General features: G+C 43.9%; 1 protein-coding gene across 1 annotated transcript in view; it reads right to left on the bottom strand.

The window, feature by feature from the left end:
* The window catches only part of LOC121615707 (aryl hydrocarbon receptor-like), a 40115-nt gene that overhangs the window by 7729 nt on the left and 11621 nt on the right, over window positions 1-20765 (bottom strand). The window contains exons 3-6 of the mRNA XM_041950066.1: window positions 9126-9235; window positions 5336-5425; window positions 2860-2992; window positions 1512-1645 (exon numbers count right to left, since the gene is read on the bottom strand). Coding sequence (XP_041806000.1) covers window positions 1512-1645; window positions 2860-2992; window positions 5336-5425; window positions 9126-9235 — 467 coding nt within the window. The remainder of the gene's footprint in view (window positions 1-1511; window positions 1646-2859; window positions 2993-5335; window positions 5426-9125; window positions 9236-20765) is intronic.

Genomic DNA, 20765 nt, shown 5'->3' with positions numbered 1-20765 from the left:
CCACTGTACTGCATTTCTATGATGCTCCACATGCTCTGATATCTCAAGCCTCACACACAACATACTGTAAACTATCAGAGGAACAAGGATCTTTCAGCACCTCCCCTCTGAACCTAAAGCTGTATTTTAAACCTCTGAAGGCAGCTGCAAAGCAGGGCCAGCTGTATAAATGCAGAAGCTTGTCCCTGACTGACTGAGCGAGTGAGTGATATGTGCCAGTGTGTTCATCCCGTCCTGTGCTTGCCCAGCAGCAAAGACTTTTAGTTTATGCTCACTTGCTGCAAGGGCCTGGAATCTGGAGTTATGGGACATAACTAATGTTCTTTTTCATACTGGCTCCGCCCTCAAAGGTTATCTCTATTGGAAAAATGGTGGAGCAGGATGTGGAACATGCCCCACTGAGTACCCACAAGCACAAACACACACCCACTTCACGTGGAACCCATAGGATTATGCATGTTTTTCCTTGCTGGCTTTAGCGTTGCTTTAAATATGACAAATGCATTTTGACTATAGCTGTTATACCTTAAAACAAGTGCAGTTCCTGGGATTGCCAGGATAGTGTGCTTCTGTTTCCTGGATAGAAAATGTCTCATTTTCGAGAAAAATATGAACGCCTATAGACAGGTGGCACAGAAACTCTACAACATATTCACAAAGAAAAAAAACAAAAAAAACGAAACATAAAGCCTATTGCTGTGAGAAGTACAGCAGTCGAGCACAGAGCAGAGTAGGAACTGGAACAGCTTTCCATGTGCCGAGAGGCTGCTGTGTTCAATTCACTGGGAATGTACACCACTCTGATAGAGAGTAAGTGTGTGTGTGTGTGTGTGTGTGTGTGTGTGTGTGTGTGTGTGTATAGCTGCCTGGCTGAGTGCACTCCCCCTGGTGCTTTATGTAAGCTGCTGCTGCTTTGTTGTCTGTACGAATCAAAACGGGATTATTCTCCAGCAGCGGGGTGAAATGTTGAATCGCCCTCCATATAGAGGGCAGATCCAGCATGTTTATGAGCAGAGACATGCGCACCAGTCATTGTCTCCCCCACAACAACCTTCACTAAGCATGTTCCTCCCCGCCACGAGGCTGACGTGTCTGTGAACTCAGGGACACCCCCACTGACAGGCTGTGAGGGCTTTTCCAATCAATAGGCTCAATCAGAACGTGCTGAGGGAAAGAATGGATACCACGTGTCTCTGATAACACACAGGGTTGAGATATATCATCTTTACCTCTGTCATTAACATACATTTGTTTCACTACGTGATCTCTTTCAAATTATATCTTAGGATGTGAGTGGAAAGAATAGCTCAACCACGTCATGTGATATATTGAACATATTAGGATCACTGCATAAAACTGAAGATGAGCATTTAATATTCAGGAACTCACAGTGTGACTGAGTCTTGGGGACAGGAGAGGGAAAGTACATCTGTGGGAGCAGGTGGAAATATCAGGTGGGACATCTTGGGGGAGTGGACTCGAGTCTAAGCCAAGTCACGAGTCTGACCTACCAGAAAGCCGGAGGAGTTGTCCAGGAGGCAGCGGAAGCGACAAACAAAGCTCCTTTCGAGGAAGGATGAGTTCTCCGGGGGGAGCTGATCAGGGTTGTAGGTGATCAAAGACGAGCTGCTGTCTGGTTCTGTCTCTGTGGAACAGAAAAGATTTGACTTGAGAGTTCTGTGTGAAAAGAGTGACGCACCCGTCCTCCACAGCTTCGTATCTCTGGATTTGCGACCTCATGTCCGCTTTTGAATGAGTTGATCAGACTGATCAGATTCCTCTCGAAATGACACCCAGCTCACATACTGAGTTTCATTTGGAAATATGTTGGTACGTTTGTACATGCACTGAACATCTGTATAGGAAAGGCCTCTCATAGTTAACTAACAGAATGAAGCAGTGTTTCTTTATTCCTGGTGTTGGTGTTGCCTTAATTATGTTGCAAGTGTTAAAATTAAGAGAGCATTTTCAGGGTAAATAATGGTATTTATTCTTGAACTGGAATGAAACGTTTTCTGTAGTTAAAAGCTGCCCTCCATTGTAGAAATGCACTTCTGTGACGGGGCCTGGAGCCCTGTAACTCTATCTTAACACACCAAGTGACAGCATGTGTTGAGGTTAAAGGGGAGACTGTAGCACAGGAGTGGGCCAGTTATGTCTTAGTGTAAACACATTGCTCGCAACCAAAGCACACAGACATAAGCATCTTAAAACCCAAATACAGATCTGGGACCACTTCACCTCATAAGCCCCAGTGAAGATTACAGGGTCATGTGACCTGACCTGAGGACCGTCTTAAAGCTTAATGCCTGAACTGTGTGTACTTAACCGTCTGATATTGATGTCTAAATGTATGTACACACAGGCTGTGGGCTGCAGTGGAGGGCAGTGCATTAAGCATTAGTGGAGTGTTACTGAAATGTGTTATATGTAGACAAAAACACAGACACCTGTTCAAAACATTGTTGGACTTAGTTACACCCTTGGGATGTATAGCCTCCAGGCCATGTAGCCAATATTCAGATTCACTTTTTCACTTAACACTCAGAGTTCATATCTATCATTTATACAGTTACTTGCAGGAACTTCTGATTATGCAAAAAGAAGAGTCAGCCTCCACTCAGAACCTCCACTCTGATGCCAACATTTGCAGTTATGCCCAATTGCCACAAACTCTCTCCAAAGGATGACAAAATCTAATGAATTCTGCCCTTTCTGAACTAAATAATACATTTCAGAGACACCGGTAGGAGCCAAGGTCAAATAAAACGGACCTCTCATCTCAACAACTTCCTTACAAATATGATAATATTTGTATATAACATAATATAAAAGCATGTAGGAGTAGAGCGTGATCACCTTGCGGTGAGTCCTGGGTAATGGCAGATGCAGTGGCTGGAGGAGGATTCAAAGCCCAGTGCAAGTTTCTCCTGAGTTCCTGCTGGTCCTCCGTATGAACCAGTTCATACACGCTCTGGTGCATGACATCAGTCTGCGAAAATTGACAAGAGGAAGAATTTGCTTATGAAGACATACAGGATGTAGGAACAATTATACATATGAAAAAGAACCAGTATGGGGATTTATATCATGATGGTACGCAAACGTCAGTCATGATGTACCTAATAGTTTCAGTTTGTGACTGCTACTCCTCTTCATTACGCATTAATGCAGCTTGCCTGGGTGCCACTCATTGTCATAGTGACCCGAGTGTTCCCTGTAGGTCACTGCATATGTTTCATCATAGTTGTAACTGGGGTGTTGCTACATGGCTGCTAGGGCATTACTTGATGTAAAGGCCTTGTTAGGTGGTTTTAGACATGATTTTTAGTATGTTTAGCATGGTTGCTAAGAGTTGCAGCAGGATTTGCGGGGAGTAGCTTTTCAGTAGGTGTACACAGTGTAGCTATGTGGTTGCTAAGATGTTGCTAGAGGCATTTTCTGGATGTTCCCATTGTGCTATTGGGTGGTTCTTAGGGTGTTTTAGGGGTTTCATGGTATACAGATTCTAGACGGTTGCTTTGAAATGTTATGGAAGTAAATAAGTAATTAATATGTTCAGCTTGTGAAATGGTGTTCACAAATAATTTTGTCAGCCTGCAGTTGTATATCACATTTTGTGTCCATGTGAAAAAAATGTATGCATGTATCCGAATGTTTGAATATGTGAAAAAAAAGAAAAAACATTTGTGTTATACAGTTTTGCAGCTGTAGAAATATTTCCTGGAAGGAAGGAAGAGGAAGCCAAACTGTCCAATCAGGGGGCAAAAGTTTACCCCCTGAGTGAACAGTTTGGCTTCCTCGGATTGGATAGTCAGTGGGCAACGTGCTAATTGGCTTGTCAGCTCAGGCGTAAAAACAGGGTCAAAATTCCTGCTTGTAACTTGCAGCTTGTAGCTTATATACCCCAGTGTCACATAGATAGGATATTGTGAAACCTCACTGTTCAACATATTCCTGCACAAATTTCAATTCCACATTCACAAAATATTTCTACAGCTAAAAAAAGTAGCTGTAGAAGTAGTTGTACATGTACACATTGAATGTGCATGCACAAAACCTTTCATACATGCATAAAATCCAACTGCAGACTTAGAAATTATTTGTGCACACCATTTCACAAGCTGAACATATTAATGACCCTTAATTTTTTCCATAGGTGTGCTACTGTCATGTTTTTGCACACATAGAGGTAGTGCTCTTAGTGGCAGTAGTGGCAGTAGCCACAGCATTGTATCAGCAGTCACATAGGCCCATCAGTGTGTGTGGCTCCAGCAGTATGTATGAGACTCTCCCTGTAGGGTGTGTTTCTGAAAAACATTGTGTTCAAAAGCACATCTTACTTTTGGATGGTTCCTACTGTAAAAGTCATGGCACAGGAGCACTCAGCTGTCCAATCAGCCTCAGTGTGTGCTGCTCACTTGAGCTGTGAGGCAGGGTGTGTTGCTCCCTGCAGCCCACTGCTGTGCCTGGTGTTTTGTAAAAAGGCCAAGCTATAAATAGGTCAGGTCTTTTTTGCTGTTGTCTGAGCCTCTGACTCTGCACCATGCAGGGAGGAGACCAATGGATCAAACAGGACCCCTGAGCCGCTCCCAGCAGATGCTGCACGCAAGCCATCCATCCAGACCCATCCAGCAAGCGCTAAAACAGAGCCTCTAGATGTTTACTGCGATCACATAGTATGTGCTTTTATATCTGTGTCGACCTACGCCTGAAAATGTACGCAGGAATAAATAAGAATGGCGTTAAATCATGGCTAGGTTACATGATAAACACAATGAGTTCAAATGTAGATTAGTACACTCAAATTTAAAGTTCAATTACTCTCTAAGGTATAGGCGACTGTGTGTGTGTGCTTGCGTGCGTGTCTACTTAATGAAAGGCAAGCTAGCAGGGGAGGGACCCCTCCCTGCAAATTTAAACTGCTATAGCAGCTCATTACTATCAGCAAAAGTGATCAATCATTAGTAAACTCCTGACCAAAGGTGACAGTTTCAAGGACGTCTTAAGGTCAGTGATGCAGTCTGCTTCGCCACTGATTCTGCTCAGTCTGAATGTTGCCCCGTTTACCTCCCAAAAAAGTAACCATTGTCATTCACTGTATCTGTCAGGCACCTGAGCCTCTACATGCTCATCACAGCACTTCCTGAACAGTCTCCTGATTTTGGTGGTGTGCGAGCTCTGCAGATGCAGACCACAGCGGGGATTTCTCTGCCAGATTTTCTCACTTTAGAATGACAGGAAGCTCCTCTTACTCTTTTTGATTGCGTTGAGACAGTTATTGGTGCGTGATCAGAAGTCAGAGCATAGAAAAAGGCTGGTAGTGCTACAGCACCTGGTGGAATCCCAAGTAGTCCTGGATGGTGTGAGAGGAGTAAAAGATGGTCCCGCTGGCAGTGACAACCAGGACAAAACCGTTGAGAGCCTGTGGGCCAAACAAAGCAAGTAGACAGTTAGAGGAGACACTGTCAAACCCTTTCTTTTAACTGTTTTATTAACATGAAGCATTCGATTTCTTCTATTTCTGTAAAAGGAAACATTTAGAAAGTTTCCTCTATTTGTTGTTCACAGCTGCAGCTGTTGTTCAGCGTGGATATTCAGCTTTGTGATAGATGGTAGTAGATGGCAGCACGACAGTACAACTATTGCATGGGTCAACGAGGGAAGTAAGGAAGGAGAGGAAGATCTCAGCAAGGAAAGGAGGAGACTAGGAAGGAAAATGAGGAAGTGTGTTGAGCTAAATGGAGCACACTCTTCAAAGAGGAACAGCTGGTCCAACATTTCCACCTCGCTAAACGGCACACGTGCCCTCCCCCGGTACATGAGGGTTTTCATAAACAAACACACAAACAGACAAGTACCAACAAGCACACACACCCAAGCGTGTACTTCTATCCTTGCGAGGACACGCATTGTGCAAAATGCATTCCCTATACCCTTGCCCTAACCTTAACCATCACAAATAAATGCTTGACCCCGACCCCAACCTAAACCTGAGACTAACCTAACCCTTAAAACCAAGTCTGAGCTCTCAGACCGTCCTTTGAAGGTCTGTCCTCGCTCCCAGGGTTTAAAACTCATATCAGTTATCACAAAGACAGCTGCACAAATACACATACACACACATGCAAGTGTCCTCACACAGCCACAACCATCCGTATGAGCAGCCATCTCTTTTCCGGATCAGCCCGCGGGGTGCAGCGATGACTAACGCCGGAGACACCATGTTGTTCTTCTTCATAACACACCTGTGATTCACCACAATTATCTGCCACACTTCCTCCAGAGCAAACATAAACATCCAAATGTCAGGGCTGAGTGTTCCACGGAAACGGCCACAAAACACATGCCACGTTCGGTTGTATCGTAAGAAGCTTTCGGGTTTTTCAGTAACTTTAACTTCTTACGTAATTTCCCGCAAAGTTTGTTCAAATTTAGGAAAATTGCTGGAACCCAATGCGATGTGAACATCTGTGCAACTGTCAGAAACGAGGTCACATCTTTTAATACCAGATAGTGTGCTCATGTGTACTCATGAACCTGCCAGCTGCAAATGATTTGATTCAGTCATGAGTATGAGCAAAGAAGAGCGGCTTACAGTTTCTGCCTTAAAGCAGAAAAAAGAATAAACAAAGAGGCCAGTGGATATGTTTCGAGCTGATTGTTGTCAGGTACTGTCAGAAAAGACCAACTCTGCTTGTGTTTATTTTCAGTAATGACTAAAAAGTAAAAGCACAATTAAGACTGCCATGTTTCCTCCATTTTCTGAGTCTAAATAATTGATCGCGGCTCCTCTATAATTCACCACCGTCTGATGCGAAGAACAGCAAAGAAAGCAGCTCAGACTTGGGTTCAGAAATAAACCTCACATTCCTCAGCCTGTGAACCGTCCATATCCCTTCTCCTCTCGATGATTAGCAGGAGGAGGAAGAGGCCCCCCTGTGGAACACTCACCCTCTTTTTCCCTAAATGAGCTTTCATTTCTCATTACTAACAGGCTGGGGAAATGTAGGCTTATCATAATAATGAAAGCTCACGGGTAGGGTCGGGGTATGGCGGCCAGGCTGTTTCCTCTCCTCTCCTGGAATGCCAGTGCAATGCACATTGGGAGGAACTGGACTGGAAAATCAATGACTCCAGCAGATCCCAAAAAGATCTGGCAGCCAGAGAGCTCGCCCTCCCCTCAATCACACATACAGTACAGAGGGCACAAAACCGCCGTGACCCAGCAGAGGGTTTTTTCACAGGGATTGAAAGCAGGTCTGTCGATTGCCTTTTCTTTAAAAGCTGAACCGTGACCTGAAATTCCAGAAATGCAAGACTTTCAAACAGACAAAGGATATACAGAGATGTGGTTTATGGACGAGGATTATTTGGATTTTATTCAATCTGAATGTGGCTTGTCATACAGCTGATAATGGTCTGGAGCAGCTCTTCACAGTCACGTGGTTAAAGGGAACAAAGCTACAACAGAGCACAGAAGATCATAGAGACTCACTCTATGATCACAAGTATGATCATAGTGTCATTTCACTCCAAAACCATGGGCATTAATCTGCTGCTAGAACAGCCTCCACTCCTCTTGTTTCCACAAGATTTTAAAACCTGGCTGCGGGGATTTACTCCCATTCAGACACACACACAAGAGCTTTAATGAGGTCCAGCACTGGTGTTGGGTGATAAAGCCCTGTTCACAGGCTACGTTTCAGTTCATCATGAAGTGAGACTCCAGAGTCCTCCAGAGGAGAACAGCAGCAGGAGCTGCTTCAGCAAGTGACAAATATTTATGTTCCAGTGACACCGCCCTCCAGTGGCCACAGGAATTATGACAGGAACGAAGGAGGATGTCCAGTGATGGCACTGTGGAGTTTACTGTTTCTTCCCTCCTCCAGCCATCAGTTTTTTCTAGGCATGATCACAATCCTTCCCCAAACCATATCCAAGTGTTCAGTATTTTCACATCCTAACAAAGCAGTCGCTTTAACCCCAAACCGCAGCGTTTCCCTAAACCTGACCAACTGTTAACCACAGACGTCACGTCGTAGAGCAGATTTATTCTTCAGTGTTTTGTATCAGTTTGGCAGATACAGACAAACAATGTTGTCCTGCTGACTGTGGCATCAGATCAGAAAAACATCTATAAGTCATTCTCCAGGCCACGGACAAACAGCATATTTTGTCATTTCATTTGGACGATTGTTGCCCAAAGATGCTGGCTGATGTTTAGGTCAAGGCTCTGTGCCAGTCCAGTTCTTCAGCGCCAACCTGGCAAAACCATTTCTTCACAGGCTTGTCTTTCTGCACGGGGGTTACTGTCAGGCCCTCCCCAAACTGTAGCAACCACAGAGGAAAGCAAAGCATATCAAAGTGTTCTGTAGCATTAAGAATTCCCTTTCCCCTGAAACTCAGAGGCCAAGCCCAAACCATGACGTTTGTAAAGACGACTACAGTTTGGGTTGAAAATCAACATCCACCTTCATTTTCCTCTTCAGTTTAGCTGTTATGGGAACAAACTAGTGTAGTCATCTGACCGCTCATGTTGTTGTACTCAGCTAAATTGGTGTGTGAAAGAAACAGTTGAACATTTGGATAGCTATGCTCATTCAGTCTCATGCTGAGCTAAATGTGATGACTAGTGCCACCCCCATGTCTTTATGGTGCATGTGAAGCTAGAGCTAGCAGCAATTTAGCTTAGTTTAGCATAGAAGCTGGAAGAGGGAAGGAAAAAGCTGACATGACTCTGTCCAAAGGTACAAATAAACCTGACAGCAGGGGCATCCTCTGGACAGAGCAGAAAGTAACACAGAGCCACCTTTTTGCATGCTTTCAGTTTTTATGCTAAGACAAGCTAACCAACTGTTGGATATACTTTCATACTCACTATACAGATACGAGAATGGTATTGATCATTGCGCCTCTCGACAAGAAAGCAAATGCAAGGGTCTCAATGATGAGCTACTCTTTTAGATGTGACCACCACTGACAGGAATGACAGAACTGACAGAAATATGACCCACACTGTGATAAAAAAGACTGAAACAAACAGAAATTTGATGACAGTGATCATCATAAAAAATAAAATCTGATCTACATGTGTTTTGAATGAATACAGCTTCAATACTGACCTGCAGCAATAGATCGCCTTCAGGAATCTTGGTCTCCACCGCTCCTGCCGTTTTGCTGTCGTCATCATTCACACCTGCTGGAGTCACTCCGTTCTGACTGTTCAGGGTGACTGTCGAGAGAGGAAGAGCGGGGGGGAGGTGGAGGTGGAGAGAGGTGGGGGGGGGGGGGGGGGGGGGGGGGTTAGTCCTGTGGTAATGTTTGCAAAGCACTGCTGTGACTGTCAGATTGCCTTATGTTTAGAACACTAGATGCTGCATGCACACCCGATCCCAGCTCATTAAACATTCATCACATGCAATCTGAAAGTCTAATTCAACCAAATCTAGACCTTTTATTTTGTCTAACTGCCTTACATCATGATTTCTACGACATCAGCACGGTGACAAGCATCAGAACAGATGTTTGTTGTTCTTTCTGTCTCCTAAGAAGCTCTGCAGTCCTAAAGCTGTACATACTGTACTGTATATACTCTTTAATATACTGTATATACTGTTTAAAATACTGCATATACTGTCTGATATATTTAGACTGACTGAAGTGAATAAATGTTATTCTTTGACATCCTCAGCGCCACTGTGTCAAGTTCATTTGCAACCATTTCGATAATAACCAATTAATTATTGATCATTTTTTTAGGCATAAATGTCAACTATTAGATGTAGCATATATAGTAAACTGTATATTTGAGTTTTGGACTAACAAGTAAAAGATGTGAGACATTTCGGCATTTTTTTCGATCAAACAATCCATGAATTGAGAGAATAGTCAGTAGATGAATCAATAATAAAAATAACTGTGTGTTGAAGCCCTACAAAAAGCATCTCTTATAATCCTAATGTTCTGCTTGGCGTCAAAAAGCATGAAACATGGTTAAATGTGGTGGATTTTCATATGCTCTATATCTATGATTAGTGTTATGCAGCACTACCCATCCAAAAGACAAAATAAGATAGCTGTTATTGTTACATTCGGTTTATTCATCAGAGGACTTCTCCGAGGGGCTGCTCCGAGAGCGGACCCCCGAACAACAACGACAGCAACATCACTCCATGTTACATGTTAGACATGAAGCACAGAAATGTTTCAGGCTCATTTCTGTATGTTGTCACCCACATGTGGTGAAGGGATGGTTATCACGTCAAACAACAAGGACGTAAACCAATGTCAACAAAACACAAGGTTAACAAATCAGATGCAGCCTTCAGCGCACATCACGACGACGAATCAGAGCCGTCTTTGCCACCTTTGAGTGAGATGAGGCCACGGCTCCTTCAGGCGTCACTATGTTTGCACGTTACTGCTTGTTCAGTTCAGCCGGACCCCCCCTCCCGCTCCTCTCCTATCCGGCATCACTCCTCCCCCTGCTCCTCCCCCTCCCCCTTTGCCTGCCTGCTCATAGGCTGGTGGCCCCAGCTGTTCTCATCCTAATGGGATTCTCCTTTTTCCCAGTGTGACATCATGAGTTTTTTTTTTTTTTTTCCTTCCATGCATCCAGCTCAGGTGTCTGAGGTCTGTGAGGGGCTGCTGGCCTGAATAAGTGGAGGGACATATCTATGGTACATGTTTTCCAGAGTTTTATCTTGCATTCAAAGCATCAAAAGACAATAATGTGCACTGGTGAACTTGTAGACTAAGCTTTGAATAGAATATGTGCCTCTGAAGCAAGCAGAGACTACCACAGACACCGCACAGACATGCTGCTTCAATAGAGATTTGAGCTTAACACTTTTGCATTATCAATAATATTATTTATTATTATTCTATTGCATTTTGTATGGCAGCATCATACCCTGTGAATTGATTTGTCCCTGTCCTAAACTCAGTGAGTTTGATCATGGCATTCGGAAAAAAACAAATATACAAATATCAGAGCTTCACTAAACATAATGATGTACAAACTGTTGTAAATGAACCTTGATAAAGTGAGATACTGAGGTCACGATCATAAGTTAACAGTTTGTATGTATACAGAGAGGATGTAATAACAAAAGCAAGATCATAATAATTGGGGATAAGATAATCGCAAGTCTTTTTATAATGGTCTTTGTCGTTCCAAGTTCTGTCCTCATGCAATACAATGCTAATTTATATTAAAGTCTAACCTGAACCAGAATCTAAACCTAACCTCTGATGGACTAAAGGTGGTTTGTGTGCATCTGGTGTAAAACACAAATGCTGCTCTTCATCACTTTGGCAACTTTAGGATAAATATTTTTCAGCATTTTTGACTGTCTGAAAACACCAATAGCTGTCAGCTGATTAGCAATTAATTACTGATCATAAGATAAATTGTTCGCTGCAGCTCACATTAGATTAGATCAGACTTCATTGATGGAGAAATTCACTCATTATCACTCAACATTATCATGATCATGTGTTATTTCTATAATGTGAGAGGATGAGCTCCGGTGATGTCATGAGAAAGAGAGCAGTGGTCAAACACATTAATCTCTGACCCCTGCAGGAGCACCGTGCTGTGACCCGTGATGACCTTTGACCCTGAAGGTGATGTATGACATGATTGGGTGACTGGGTTCTGGGTCAGGTCTTTTGTTGTCTGCAAAGGGGGTTAATAAGGAGTCCATCTGAGGGGTGGGGCGGTGTTAGGAGTGTCAGAGCAGACACTGGATACCATATGGGCTTTGTGTGGGGACTCTGACGTGCCTTGTACCTTCACACGAGACAGAGCTTTGGTTGGACACCCCTGACCTTATTCCCATGCGGGCATCTTAGATCGGCTTTTCGAGGGCGGCTGAGAACAATGTGTGACATAATCCAAAATACTGGCGAGGGAATGGTGCTGGCGATGCTGGATATGACAGAGTGTGGCGTTCTTGTCCCACATAGAAATGCAGGAGCAGCTCACAGCTGGAAGAATATAATTTGTGACAGACTCACGGCGTCATCACTCTGGTCACTCTTTGTTTGCTGTCTGTCGCCATAATCAGATCATCACACATAAAAAAGACAAAAGTTCTGAAACTCAAGTCAATTCATGTATTAATCAATCAGAAAATTATCCCACTACAATTTTGAGAACAGTTTAAATCATTTAACAAGCAGAAAATGGCAACAATCTGCTGGTTTCAGCTTCTTAAATGTGTGGATTTCTATTATACGACTGTATATATATATATATAATATTCTGGAATTTTGCACCATTGGTCAGATTAAATAGGTAATCTGAAGACAACCTTGGGCTCTGGGACACTAATGGGCCATTTTCACTCATTTACACCCCAATGCTGACAAAAAATAGTGATCATGTACTATAAAAAGGCCCTTCTTAAAAGTAACAAAAAGACACTTCAATCAACAATTTGCCAGTGATAATCATCTATTGTTGCTCTTCCATAGTTGCTGTTGAATTTATGCATATTCTTGCATGCATGCATTAATATTAGCACAGGAGTATGATTTATATTTATATTATTTATTTGTTATTTATTACTATATATTTTATACACCAACTGCCAAAGGTGCATTATCACCATGTCCAGTGCAGACTGTGTATTATAAGGCAGTAGCATGTAGTATGAAAGGGGACACAGATTTCAGAGGACATCTATAATGCCAAAAGACAAGAAGAAAAAGAAAGACAAGTAACTATAGTTGAACTGACAGCGATCATTGGCAGTTACGCCGCCTTTATGTCACATTGATGGGGAAGACTGGAGAGATCACAGAGAAGCCAAACATCGGGTTATCTCATCTCAACATGCTTTCCTCACTTATGATCCCAAAATCAAATCTCTACATGGTTATTATGTCATCGTGACATAATAAGATTTATTTACCGCAACACTGCAGGAATATCATGAACCATTCAGTGTGGTTGCAGCTGCAGCTATAATGACTGAAGGTGAGTCTCTGGCGTGATGTCTGCTGACTTTAGATGATAACATGACAGACTGTTAATGTCAAGATCAGACTGATTTGTCATCTCTGTGTCATGTGACTATTATTTCCTGATGATTAGAAAAGGAAGGTTGTAACTGAACGATCATAAAGAAATCAGCGATGCTCTCCCTACATCTGAGTTTCTCCTGTAAAAACATTTTATCTTGACGATGAGCACTAAACCTTTTGTCAGCAGCTGTGTGTGTGTGCGTGTGCGTGTGTGTGTGTGTGTTTGTGTGTGTTGCACCGCGTCACACATCAGGAACCACAGGTACGCAGCAGCGTAGCATAATCCTGCCAGAAAAAGTGGGCCAACACAAAGCCTCTTGAATGGCCAGAGGAGGACAAAGAACAGATCTTGTTATCAAGCTTCAGTGGGCACAAGTGTACATAATGAAAAATTTACATTCCCACTGCCGTCACATACATGTGGCATAATAGCGCTCCAGCAACCACCCAGAGGCGGTTCCAGTGAACTGAATAGAACAGCTTGGCGTTCCCAAACATGCTTAGCTCTGCATAATGAAGCTAAAGTTATTTGGCAGCAAACAATGTACATCCAAACACTGAAGTCATCTATTCGACGTGGACAGGTTATGGAGCAACATTATCATTCACTTGGAGTCTTGTTTCTGACCACCTGGTCAATGTGAATAATCAATATTCATTCATCTTCACGTCCTCTTCTACCTCTGTTTTTGGTCTCTACCATCTCCTGAGATATCTGGCTCTTTAGCGGCTAAATGTGCAGAGCAGGCAGTGCACAACGGCTTTTTAGAGTTTGTGAAAAACAAAAAAACAAAAAAAAAAAACGCCATGAGAGAGTGAAACCAAGAAAAAGCCAAGTTGCAGATTCAGGTCCTTATTGCCACTTGATACATTGTTGATTATATCACTTTGAAATCTGGTCACCGACGCTATACTGAGCTTTTCTAAAGTTCACTGCAGAATCTCAAACGTTTTCTATTTTTCGAGCCATTTGGCTTATCATCAATTAATCAAACACCACAGAAACAGCACAATACAATGAGCATCTTCAGCAACACACATACTAAACCAAAAAAAAAGAAGTCAACATCACTACCAATCGATTCCCATCTGTTTCAAATACAAATCAGTTCTTTACTGTGAGAGTTTTGCAGCTGTCTTGAATTGAAAGGCGACAGTAGTTACGTATTATCTGTAGTCTTCTTTCAATCCAAGAGAAAGCATCAGAATCAACCCACTCCACCAGCTGGAATTTCATTTGTTCTAATGAAAAGAGACAGTGTTGATGTCACTTCAATGTATTACTTCAAACTTCCAGAAAGAAAAAATCTAAATCACTGATTTGTTAATACTGTGAATGTGCTGCAGAGCGATGGAGGCGATGGAAAGGAAGACATCCTGAGTGTGGAAAGTCAACCCAGGACTGGAGACGGAGTGGGTCTTCCTCTCACTGGGCCCCACGTTAGCCCTCGGCTAATATCTGCATATCTGCTGCAGCATTTGATTGATCAAACCTGACAAAAAAGCAGTGACCCTGAAAGTCAGTTTGTCATACTTCAGCTGCTCTTTGGAGGCGTTTGGCATTGCACGCTGTTGTCTCTTAAAGGTAGTGATGCAGCTGGAACTGAGGGGTTTTCCAGTCTGAGACATGCCTCCTGGACTGGAAAAAACGTTGCCAGTAAACATAATTCAGGCAGCTATTTCATTTCCTCCAAGAGTATAAATGCAGGTCTTTGCAGACAGGGTTTAAGAACCACAGAGACCCGACAAACCAAATGAGGTCCAGTTTTTGCCACTTTCAGAGGACAAAAGTTTCTGTCCTGGCACGGTGACCCAGAGGCCAGCTTGGCTCTGGTCCTAGCCTTTATCATGGAGCCTGCAGCATAAAGCTTACTGACACCGCTCCACGGAGAGCCAGACCCGGGCTGGGTATGCTGTGCTTTACCTCACAGAGGGATTTACTTTGCTGGAAGCTCAGACCCAAAAAACATTTAGCCCGCTGCAAATATTTATCAAATATTTGACCACTTTCAATTTGTCCCATCATGCTATTTACAACAGGATTAGCGAGGATGTTCTGTGCTTCAATTTCCTGCCCAATCCCTACATGCCATCCTGGCATCTCTCCTGAGTCCTGTTACAGGCCACCACATACCCTTGATAACAAAAACACACACAGACGACACTGCCAAAAGAGACTTACCGAAGTGTTTGCTTCTAATCACAGGACAGATTTGGGATGAAATGTTACTTAACACCACAGAGCTGCTGTTAAAACCGACACCATCTCTGTGTTATTTTTAGACGGAGTTGTGCAGACTTCAGTAAGCTTTGCCTTGACAGACAAGCACAAGCTATGGGGTTACAGTGTGCAGGGTTAGTCATAGTGGTTTGGAGTATCTTTATTTATAGATCAATGAAGTAATCAACTCAAAAACAATCCAAGTGACACCTTATATCCCGCTGATTGTGTTTCCCAGGCAGTGACGGAGCGGCACATACAGTACTCAGAATTAACTTGTTTGTTTACAGCACATATTGCGTGTCTCTGCTGACAGGTCACATGGGATAACAATAGCAGGAGTCTGAATCATGAAACAGTGCTATATTTGGACAGCATTAACCCAGCATATTAAGCCTGGCGAGGGGGGGGGGCAGCGTTGACAGAGACCCGTGGTGTCGGACATCCTCGGCCACTGCATTAATGCTGACGATCGAGGGACGTGCCCCACCCACACGGCTCGTACTGGTCGCATACGGGAGGGTGGTGGCGGCGCTGTAGTTTATTTTGGATCCGTGCCAGGATGCAGCCAGACTGCAGGCAGCGAGGATGAGAGCGACATAAAGAACTGCTTTTACTTTGAAGGAGCCATCACCCACCAAACAGAGTGTATTTTCATGGATAGATGTCTTATCCTTTTATTTTTGTCTCTTCTTTCTGCCATTTTATGTTTTTTCTCTGACTTTTGGTTGCTATCTTGAACCACTGCGTGACTTGAGCCAACAATGCACCTCCAGAGCAGACAACTGGAGCAGGTGTTAAAGCACCACTGTATCCTGCTTCCTGTTTGACTTTCTGAAAATGCATAAATATATCTGACAAATGAGGCGTCTCCAGTCGGCTGTACCATAGAGAATTAGCAGATTAACATTAGATGAACAGGCTACCTGCAGGTCTGTCATTGGTTTTTGCATCATCTGATACCTGTTGAGGAGAACATGAACTGGCTTCATAATTCTTCATCAAACTCTGAAGTTTCTGAATCAGTTTGAGATGAGGCCATGCAGTTATAGACTCATCACTTAGGCAGGCCTATTCGCACAATATGGCAGAAATGGAATATAATATTTGTCAGTATGTTTTTCATTGGTGCATAATCACATGAAAATAAGAATTGTTGTGTTTTTGTTACTTCGGAATGAGCCTTTCAGATTTATGGAGAGCAGGGGTCCTCTTCATCAGTAGCTCACAACAGACGAACCAAACACTGGCTCTAGAGAGGGCCACAGGAGGGGAGGGTGCTTACAACCTGCAACCTCACCACTAGCTGCCACTACATCCTACAGACTGGTCCTTTAAGAAGTTTCAAGGAGGACTATCTAACATTCAAATCCAGACATCAGCAAACCCAAAAGTATGTTTCCAACATACAGCATGTGACCCTCTGTTGAAGCTCTGTGCCACAGTTCTCCATACATCCATGGTTCACCACGTTAGCTGCCCTAGGCCCTGACTACAGGTTAGCAATTTGTGATGCAGGCAACAGGACACAATATGTGTTATAATTTGTAAGGAAATAGGTACCACACAAAGCAACCGTGAGCATAACCATGACAAACATAACTTACCAAACAAAAGCTGTGACAGACAGTCACATAGAGTTTTCAAGAGGTTGTGACTGACAGAAGTGGCTGTCGCTCAAGATCCCAGCAGAATGCTGAGTAATCAGCTACACGTCATTTCACTGAAAACTGAAACATATGTCATATCGAAACGATTGTGTCTGTATTGGCTGTTAGTATTGTATTTACAGCAAGTTTAAAGCACATTTTGTCAGGTTGTAGAATTAGCTTATCACAAGGCCGGTATACATGGCGGCATAATCAGGTGCTGAGAAGCTTAGCCGCAGGCATTGAAGAGAGAAGGAAGCAGGTGAATTCTGGAAGTTCTAGAAAGGAGAGGTTAGATGTGCAGTTTGTTCGAGAGGGGGAGAAAAATAGAGCTGCTAAGTCAGGGAGAAAGCAGGTAGGTGGCTGCCTGGTAGGGGCTGATGATTGGCAAATGCAGGTCGACTTGGGAGGAAAGCTAGTTGTGCCCCAGGAAATAGTTTATAGTAATCTAAGGCCGGACATTGTCTTATGGTCCATGAGTAAAAAGACTGTGTATTTTATTGAGTTAACAGTCCCTTGGGAAAATTCAGTGGAGGCAGCTTATGAAAGGAAGAAGACTAAGTATGCAGATTTAAAGACAGAATCTGAGCAGAGGGGATGGAAGACCAGGGTCTGTCCGGTTGAAGTGGGGTGTAGAGGTTTTGTTGCAGGGTCAGCTGTTTCACTGTTGAGGGAGCTGGGAGTGCATGGGCAAAATCTAAGAAAGACAGTGAGGGAGATGTCAGATAAGGCTGCTAGGTCTAGTCAGTGGATATGGATCAGGAGAAATAATAGTAGTTGGGGGGTGAAATAGGGACAGTGAGGGAGGGAGGGGGGGGGGGGGGGGGACATGCATGCCTAACCCGGCAGGAGAAGAGGTTAAAGTCTGAACAAGACACCTCTCCTCTGCTCTGCTTTCCCCGCCCCATCTTCTCGCTCTGCCAATAGGAAGAGAACCAGGAAGAGGAAGTTTAGATAAGGTGGGGGTGTGGCCAGCTAGAGTCTCTCTTTGGGACCATGCGGCCTGCTCAGGTGAGTGTGCGTGGTAAGATACAGAGTTGGCTTGTTTTTTGATCTTTTTGGTTGTTTTCCTGTCTTGTTTGCTTCTTGAAGGAAATGTTAGGGTTTGTTTTCCTGCTTTGTTTGCTTTTTGAAGGAAATGGTAGGGTTTGCTGCTTCTTGAAGGAAATGTTAGAAGAGGCTGTTAAATCTAGTCGGTGGTTTAGGCCTCCACCTTCAGCACCCTCTAAATTTTCCACCCCCTACCCGAACAAGGGTCTGTATCCAATCCCTACTTTCATCTTTTGACTCTACCTCTTTATTTTCTATCCCCTACCCGAACCAGGGTTTGTATTCCCACCCCGCTTTTTCTTGGTGCAGTTGGTGAGAGGCAGGGGTAGATGATGGTAGTGTGGCAATCGGCAGTTACATGTGGCATCTAGGCCTGTGGTAGCATTGTAGCAGCTAACAATAGCTAAAGCGGTGAGAGTATGATAGTATCTTAGCAGTTAGTATTGGTAGCTAGCAATTAACATTAACAGTATAGGTGAATCTAGCTTTATTATCTTCTTCTGTTCGTCTTAGCAGGTAGCGGTTAGCACGTAACATTAGCTAAATGGTAGCATCGGAACTGTATTGTCTTCTTCTGTTCTTCCTAGCGGTTAGCATCAGCATTAGCAATAGTTAAATGGTAGCATCGGTACTGGCCACTACCTGGAGCATCTCTGGGTCAGTTGAACGTGGCGGTGCTGTTTGGATTGTGTAGGAGCAGTGTGAACTGGCACTAGGGGGGGTGACTCTGGGACGCCGGAGTTCACTGCCTAACCTCCTGGAGGTGTAGTGGGACTAAGTAGGCGAAACACTGTTGAAGGGAGGTTTCCACCTGATGACCCCCAGAGACGTGTTAGGAATCACTGCTCTTTGGCAGGTATAGAGGCAGATTAGAGCTCCAAGGTTCTTCACTGAGAATGAATCCTCTTTTTGAGCACAAGTATCTTGTGTTTAAATTAACTGGCATACAAAGGGCTAACTTATCATGCAAATGCATTCATTATTCTACACCTGGAAACTCTGCTTTCAGGTGGTTTCAGTTATTGATGATACAGTTGTTTATTGAACAGTCGCTTCTTCCTTTTTCAGCTAAGAGAGACACATTTCATCTTCATCTAACAGAATAACAAGAAAGCCGGCTGATAACAAAACAATCTCTGAGACTTTAGCCCGACAGTGAAACGTCCATCTGCTTTTGTTTTTATGAGCTTCCCTGAGTGGAAGTCTAGTGTCACTGCAACACGCTTTACCGCTTTCTGCTCAGCTCAGGTGCTAATCTGCACGGTAACAATGCTAGCAGCTGATCAGGAAGCGCAGGTCAGGATGACGAGGCTGCAGCTGCGGAGGAAGCGCTCACTCTGGATGCAGATCCGTAGCGATAACTGACGTGCGGTACATTTGTGTTCTCTGCCAAACCTTGTTTCTCATTTTCCTGCTTGTTTTCGATCACAGTGCAACTTGAATCCAACTAGTTTATTGGTGAAATGATCTTTTTTCTTGTTGCATTGGACAACACTTACTTTACTCTTAGCAAGGAAAAATATAGGAAATTTTTAATGCGGCTTTGGTGTTGATACGAGTTAGAAGCATGACAGCATTGTAAACGTTCTGCATGAAGCATGTAAGAGCGCTGCATGCTATCTGCAACAGCAAAGACCGAGCAAACCCACTGCACTTAGCCTCGGAAAGTTTGCAAGCTCAGTCAGCGGCGGAGAGCAGGAAAGTGAATGCGTGTGTCAGCATGTGCACATGCAGCCGCACACAGTCCAGTGCATGCATGCAGTATGTGTGTGAGTGTGTTTGTGTGTTAATTATTCTGCCAGAGAGTGAATGGCAGTGAGTAAATATAGAACGTTTCAACTCCTTCACCCCCCCCCCCTCCCAACACTGCAGTAAATGAACACGCGATGCATACATACCACCCCCACATCCACTAACATACACATGGATGCACGCAACACACACACACACACACAGCCGCACATAGAGCGGCTGAACATGAACACGCGGCCACTAATGCAGGGTGAAAGCACGCACCCTGTGCTGCTTTCGTGTCTCCCGAGGTTTCTGGATCACATGGTGCATATTTGCTTATGAGAGGCGAACCAGAGAGGTGGGAGGAGGAGGTGAGGAGCGGTGGGATTTGGGCGGGGTAGGCTGGGGAGGGGTCACTGCTGATTACCAGGTTTTCTTTTTGGTGGCCTGCATTCCTCGCTGTGCCGTATCGTGATCAGCGCGGCTGGGGGATGGGGTTAAGCCCTGCAGGGGAAGGACGGAGGGAAGGACGGGCAGAGGGAGGGAGGCAGGGTCGTCATGAAGGGATGACCCGCTGCTGACCACGTAGCCCAGATAGCTCTGCCTTTCATTCGTGTGCAGATACGTGACCTACAGGAAGGAGGGGGAGGGGAGGCGGTATTTCAAACAACAAATCGTCGCTCCCATTCTAAGCGAAACAGTGACGGGTTTCATGATATGTCACAAGACTTTCACAGCAGCCTCACAGCTTACATAACCAATCCCGGAGCAGCGGCGGCAGTGGCGGCAGCAGGCTATAGAAACATAGTCCAACTGCAGATCTGACAGATATTTCTAGCTGTGTGCCAGTTCCATGCGTGGCGTGTCATGGCAGTGATGTATGGGCATTAATCCATTAAAACACAGTTTGAAATTTGACAACTGACAAATTGAATTTTATTGGTTTAATAAATCTAAATAAACAAATTCAGCTGCAAAACAAAACAGTTACATTGAAGAGATGCTACTGTAATGTAATTTGCATTAAATTAGCCCGCTGTGAGTGTACGCGCTAACTTCATGCGCACAACAAAGCC

This window comes from Chelmon rostratus, chromosome 13 (genome assembly GCF_017976325.1).
Source record: "Chelmon rostratus isolate fCheRos1 chromosome 13, fCheRos1.pri, whole genome shotgun sequence".
Taxonomy (NCBI): domain Eukaryota; kingdom Metazoa; phylum Chordata; class Actinopteri; order Chaetodontiformes; family Chaetodontidae; genus Chelmon; species Chelmon rostratus.
This window is presented reverse-complemented; position numbering and strand designations above follow the sequence as displayed.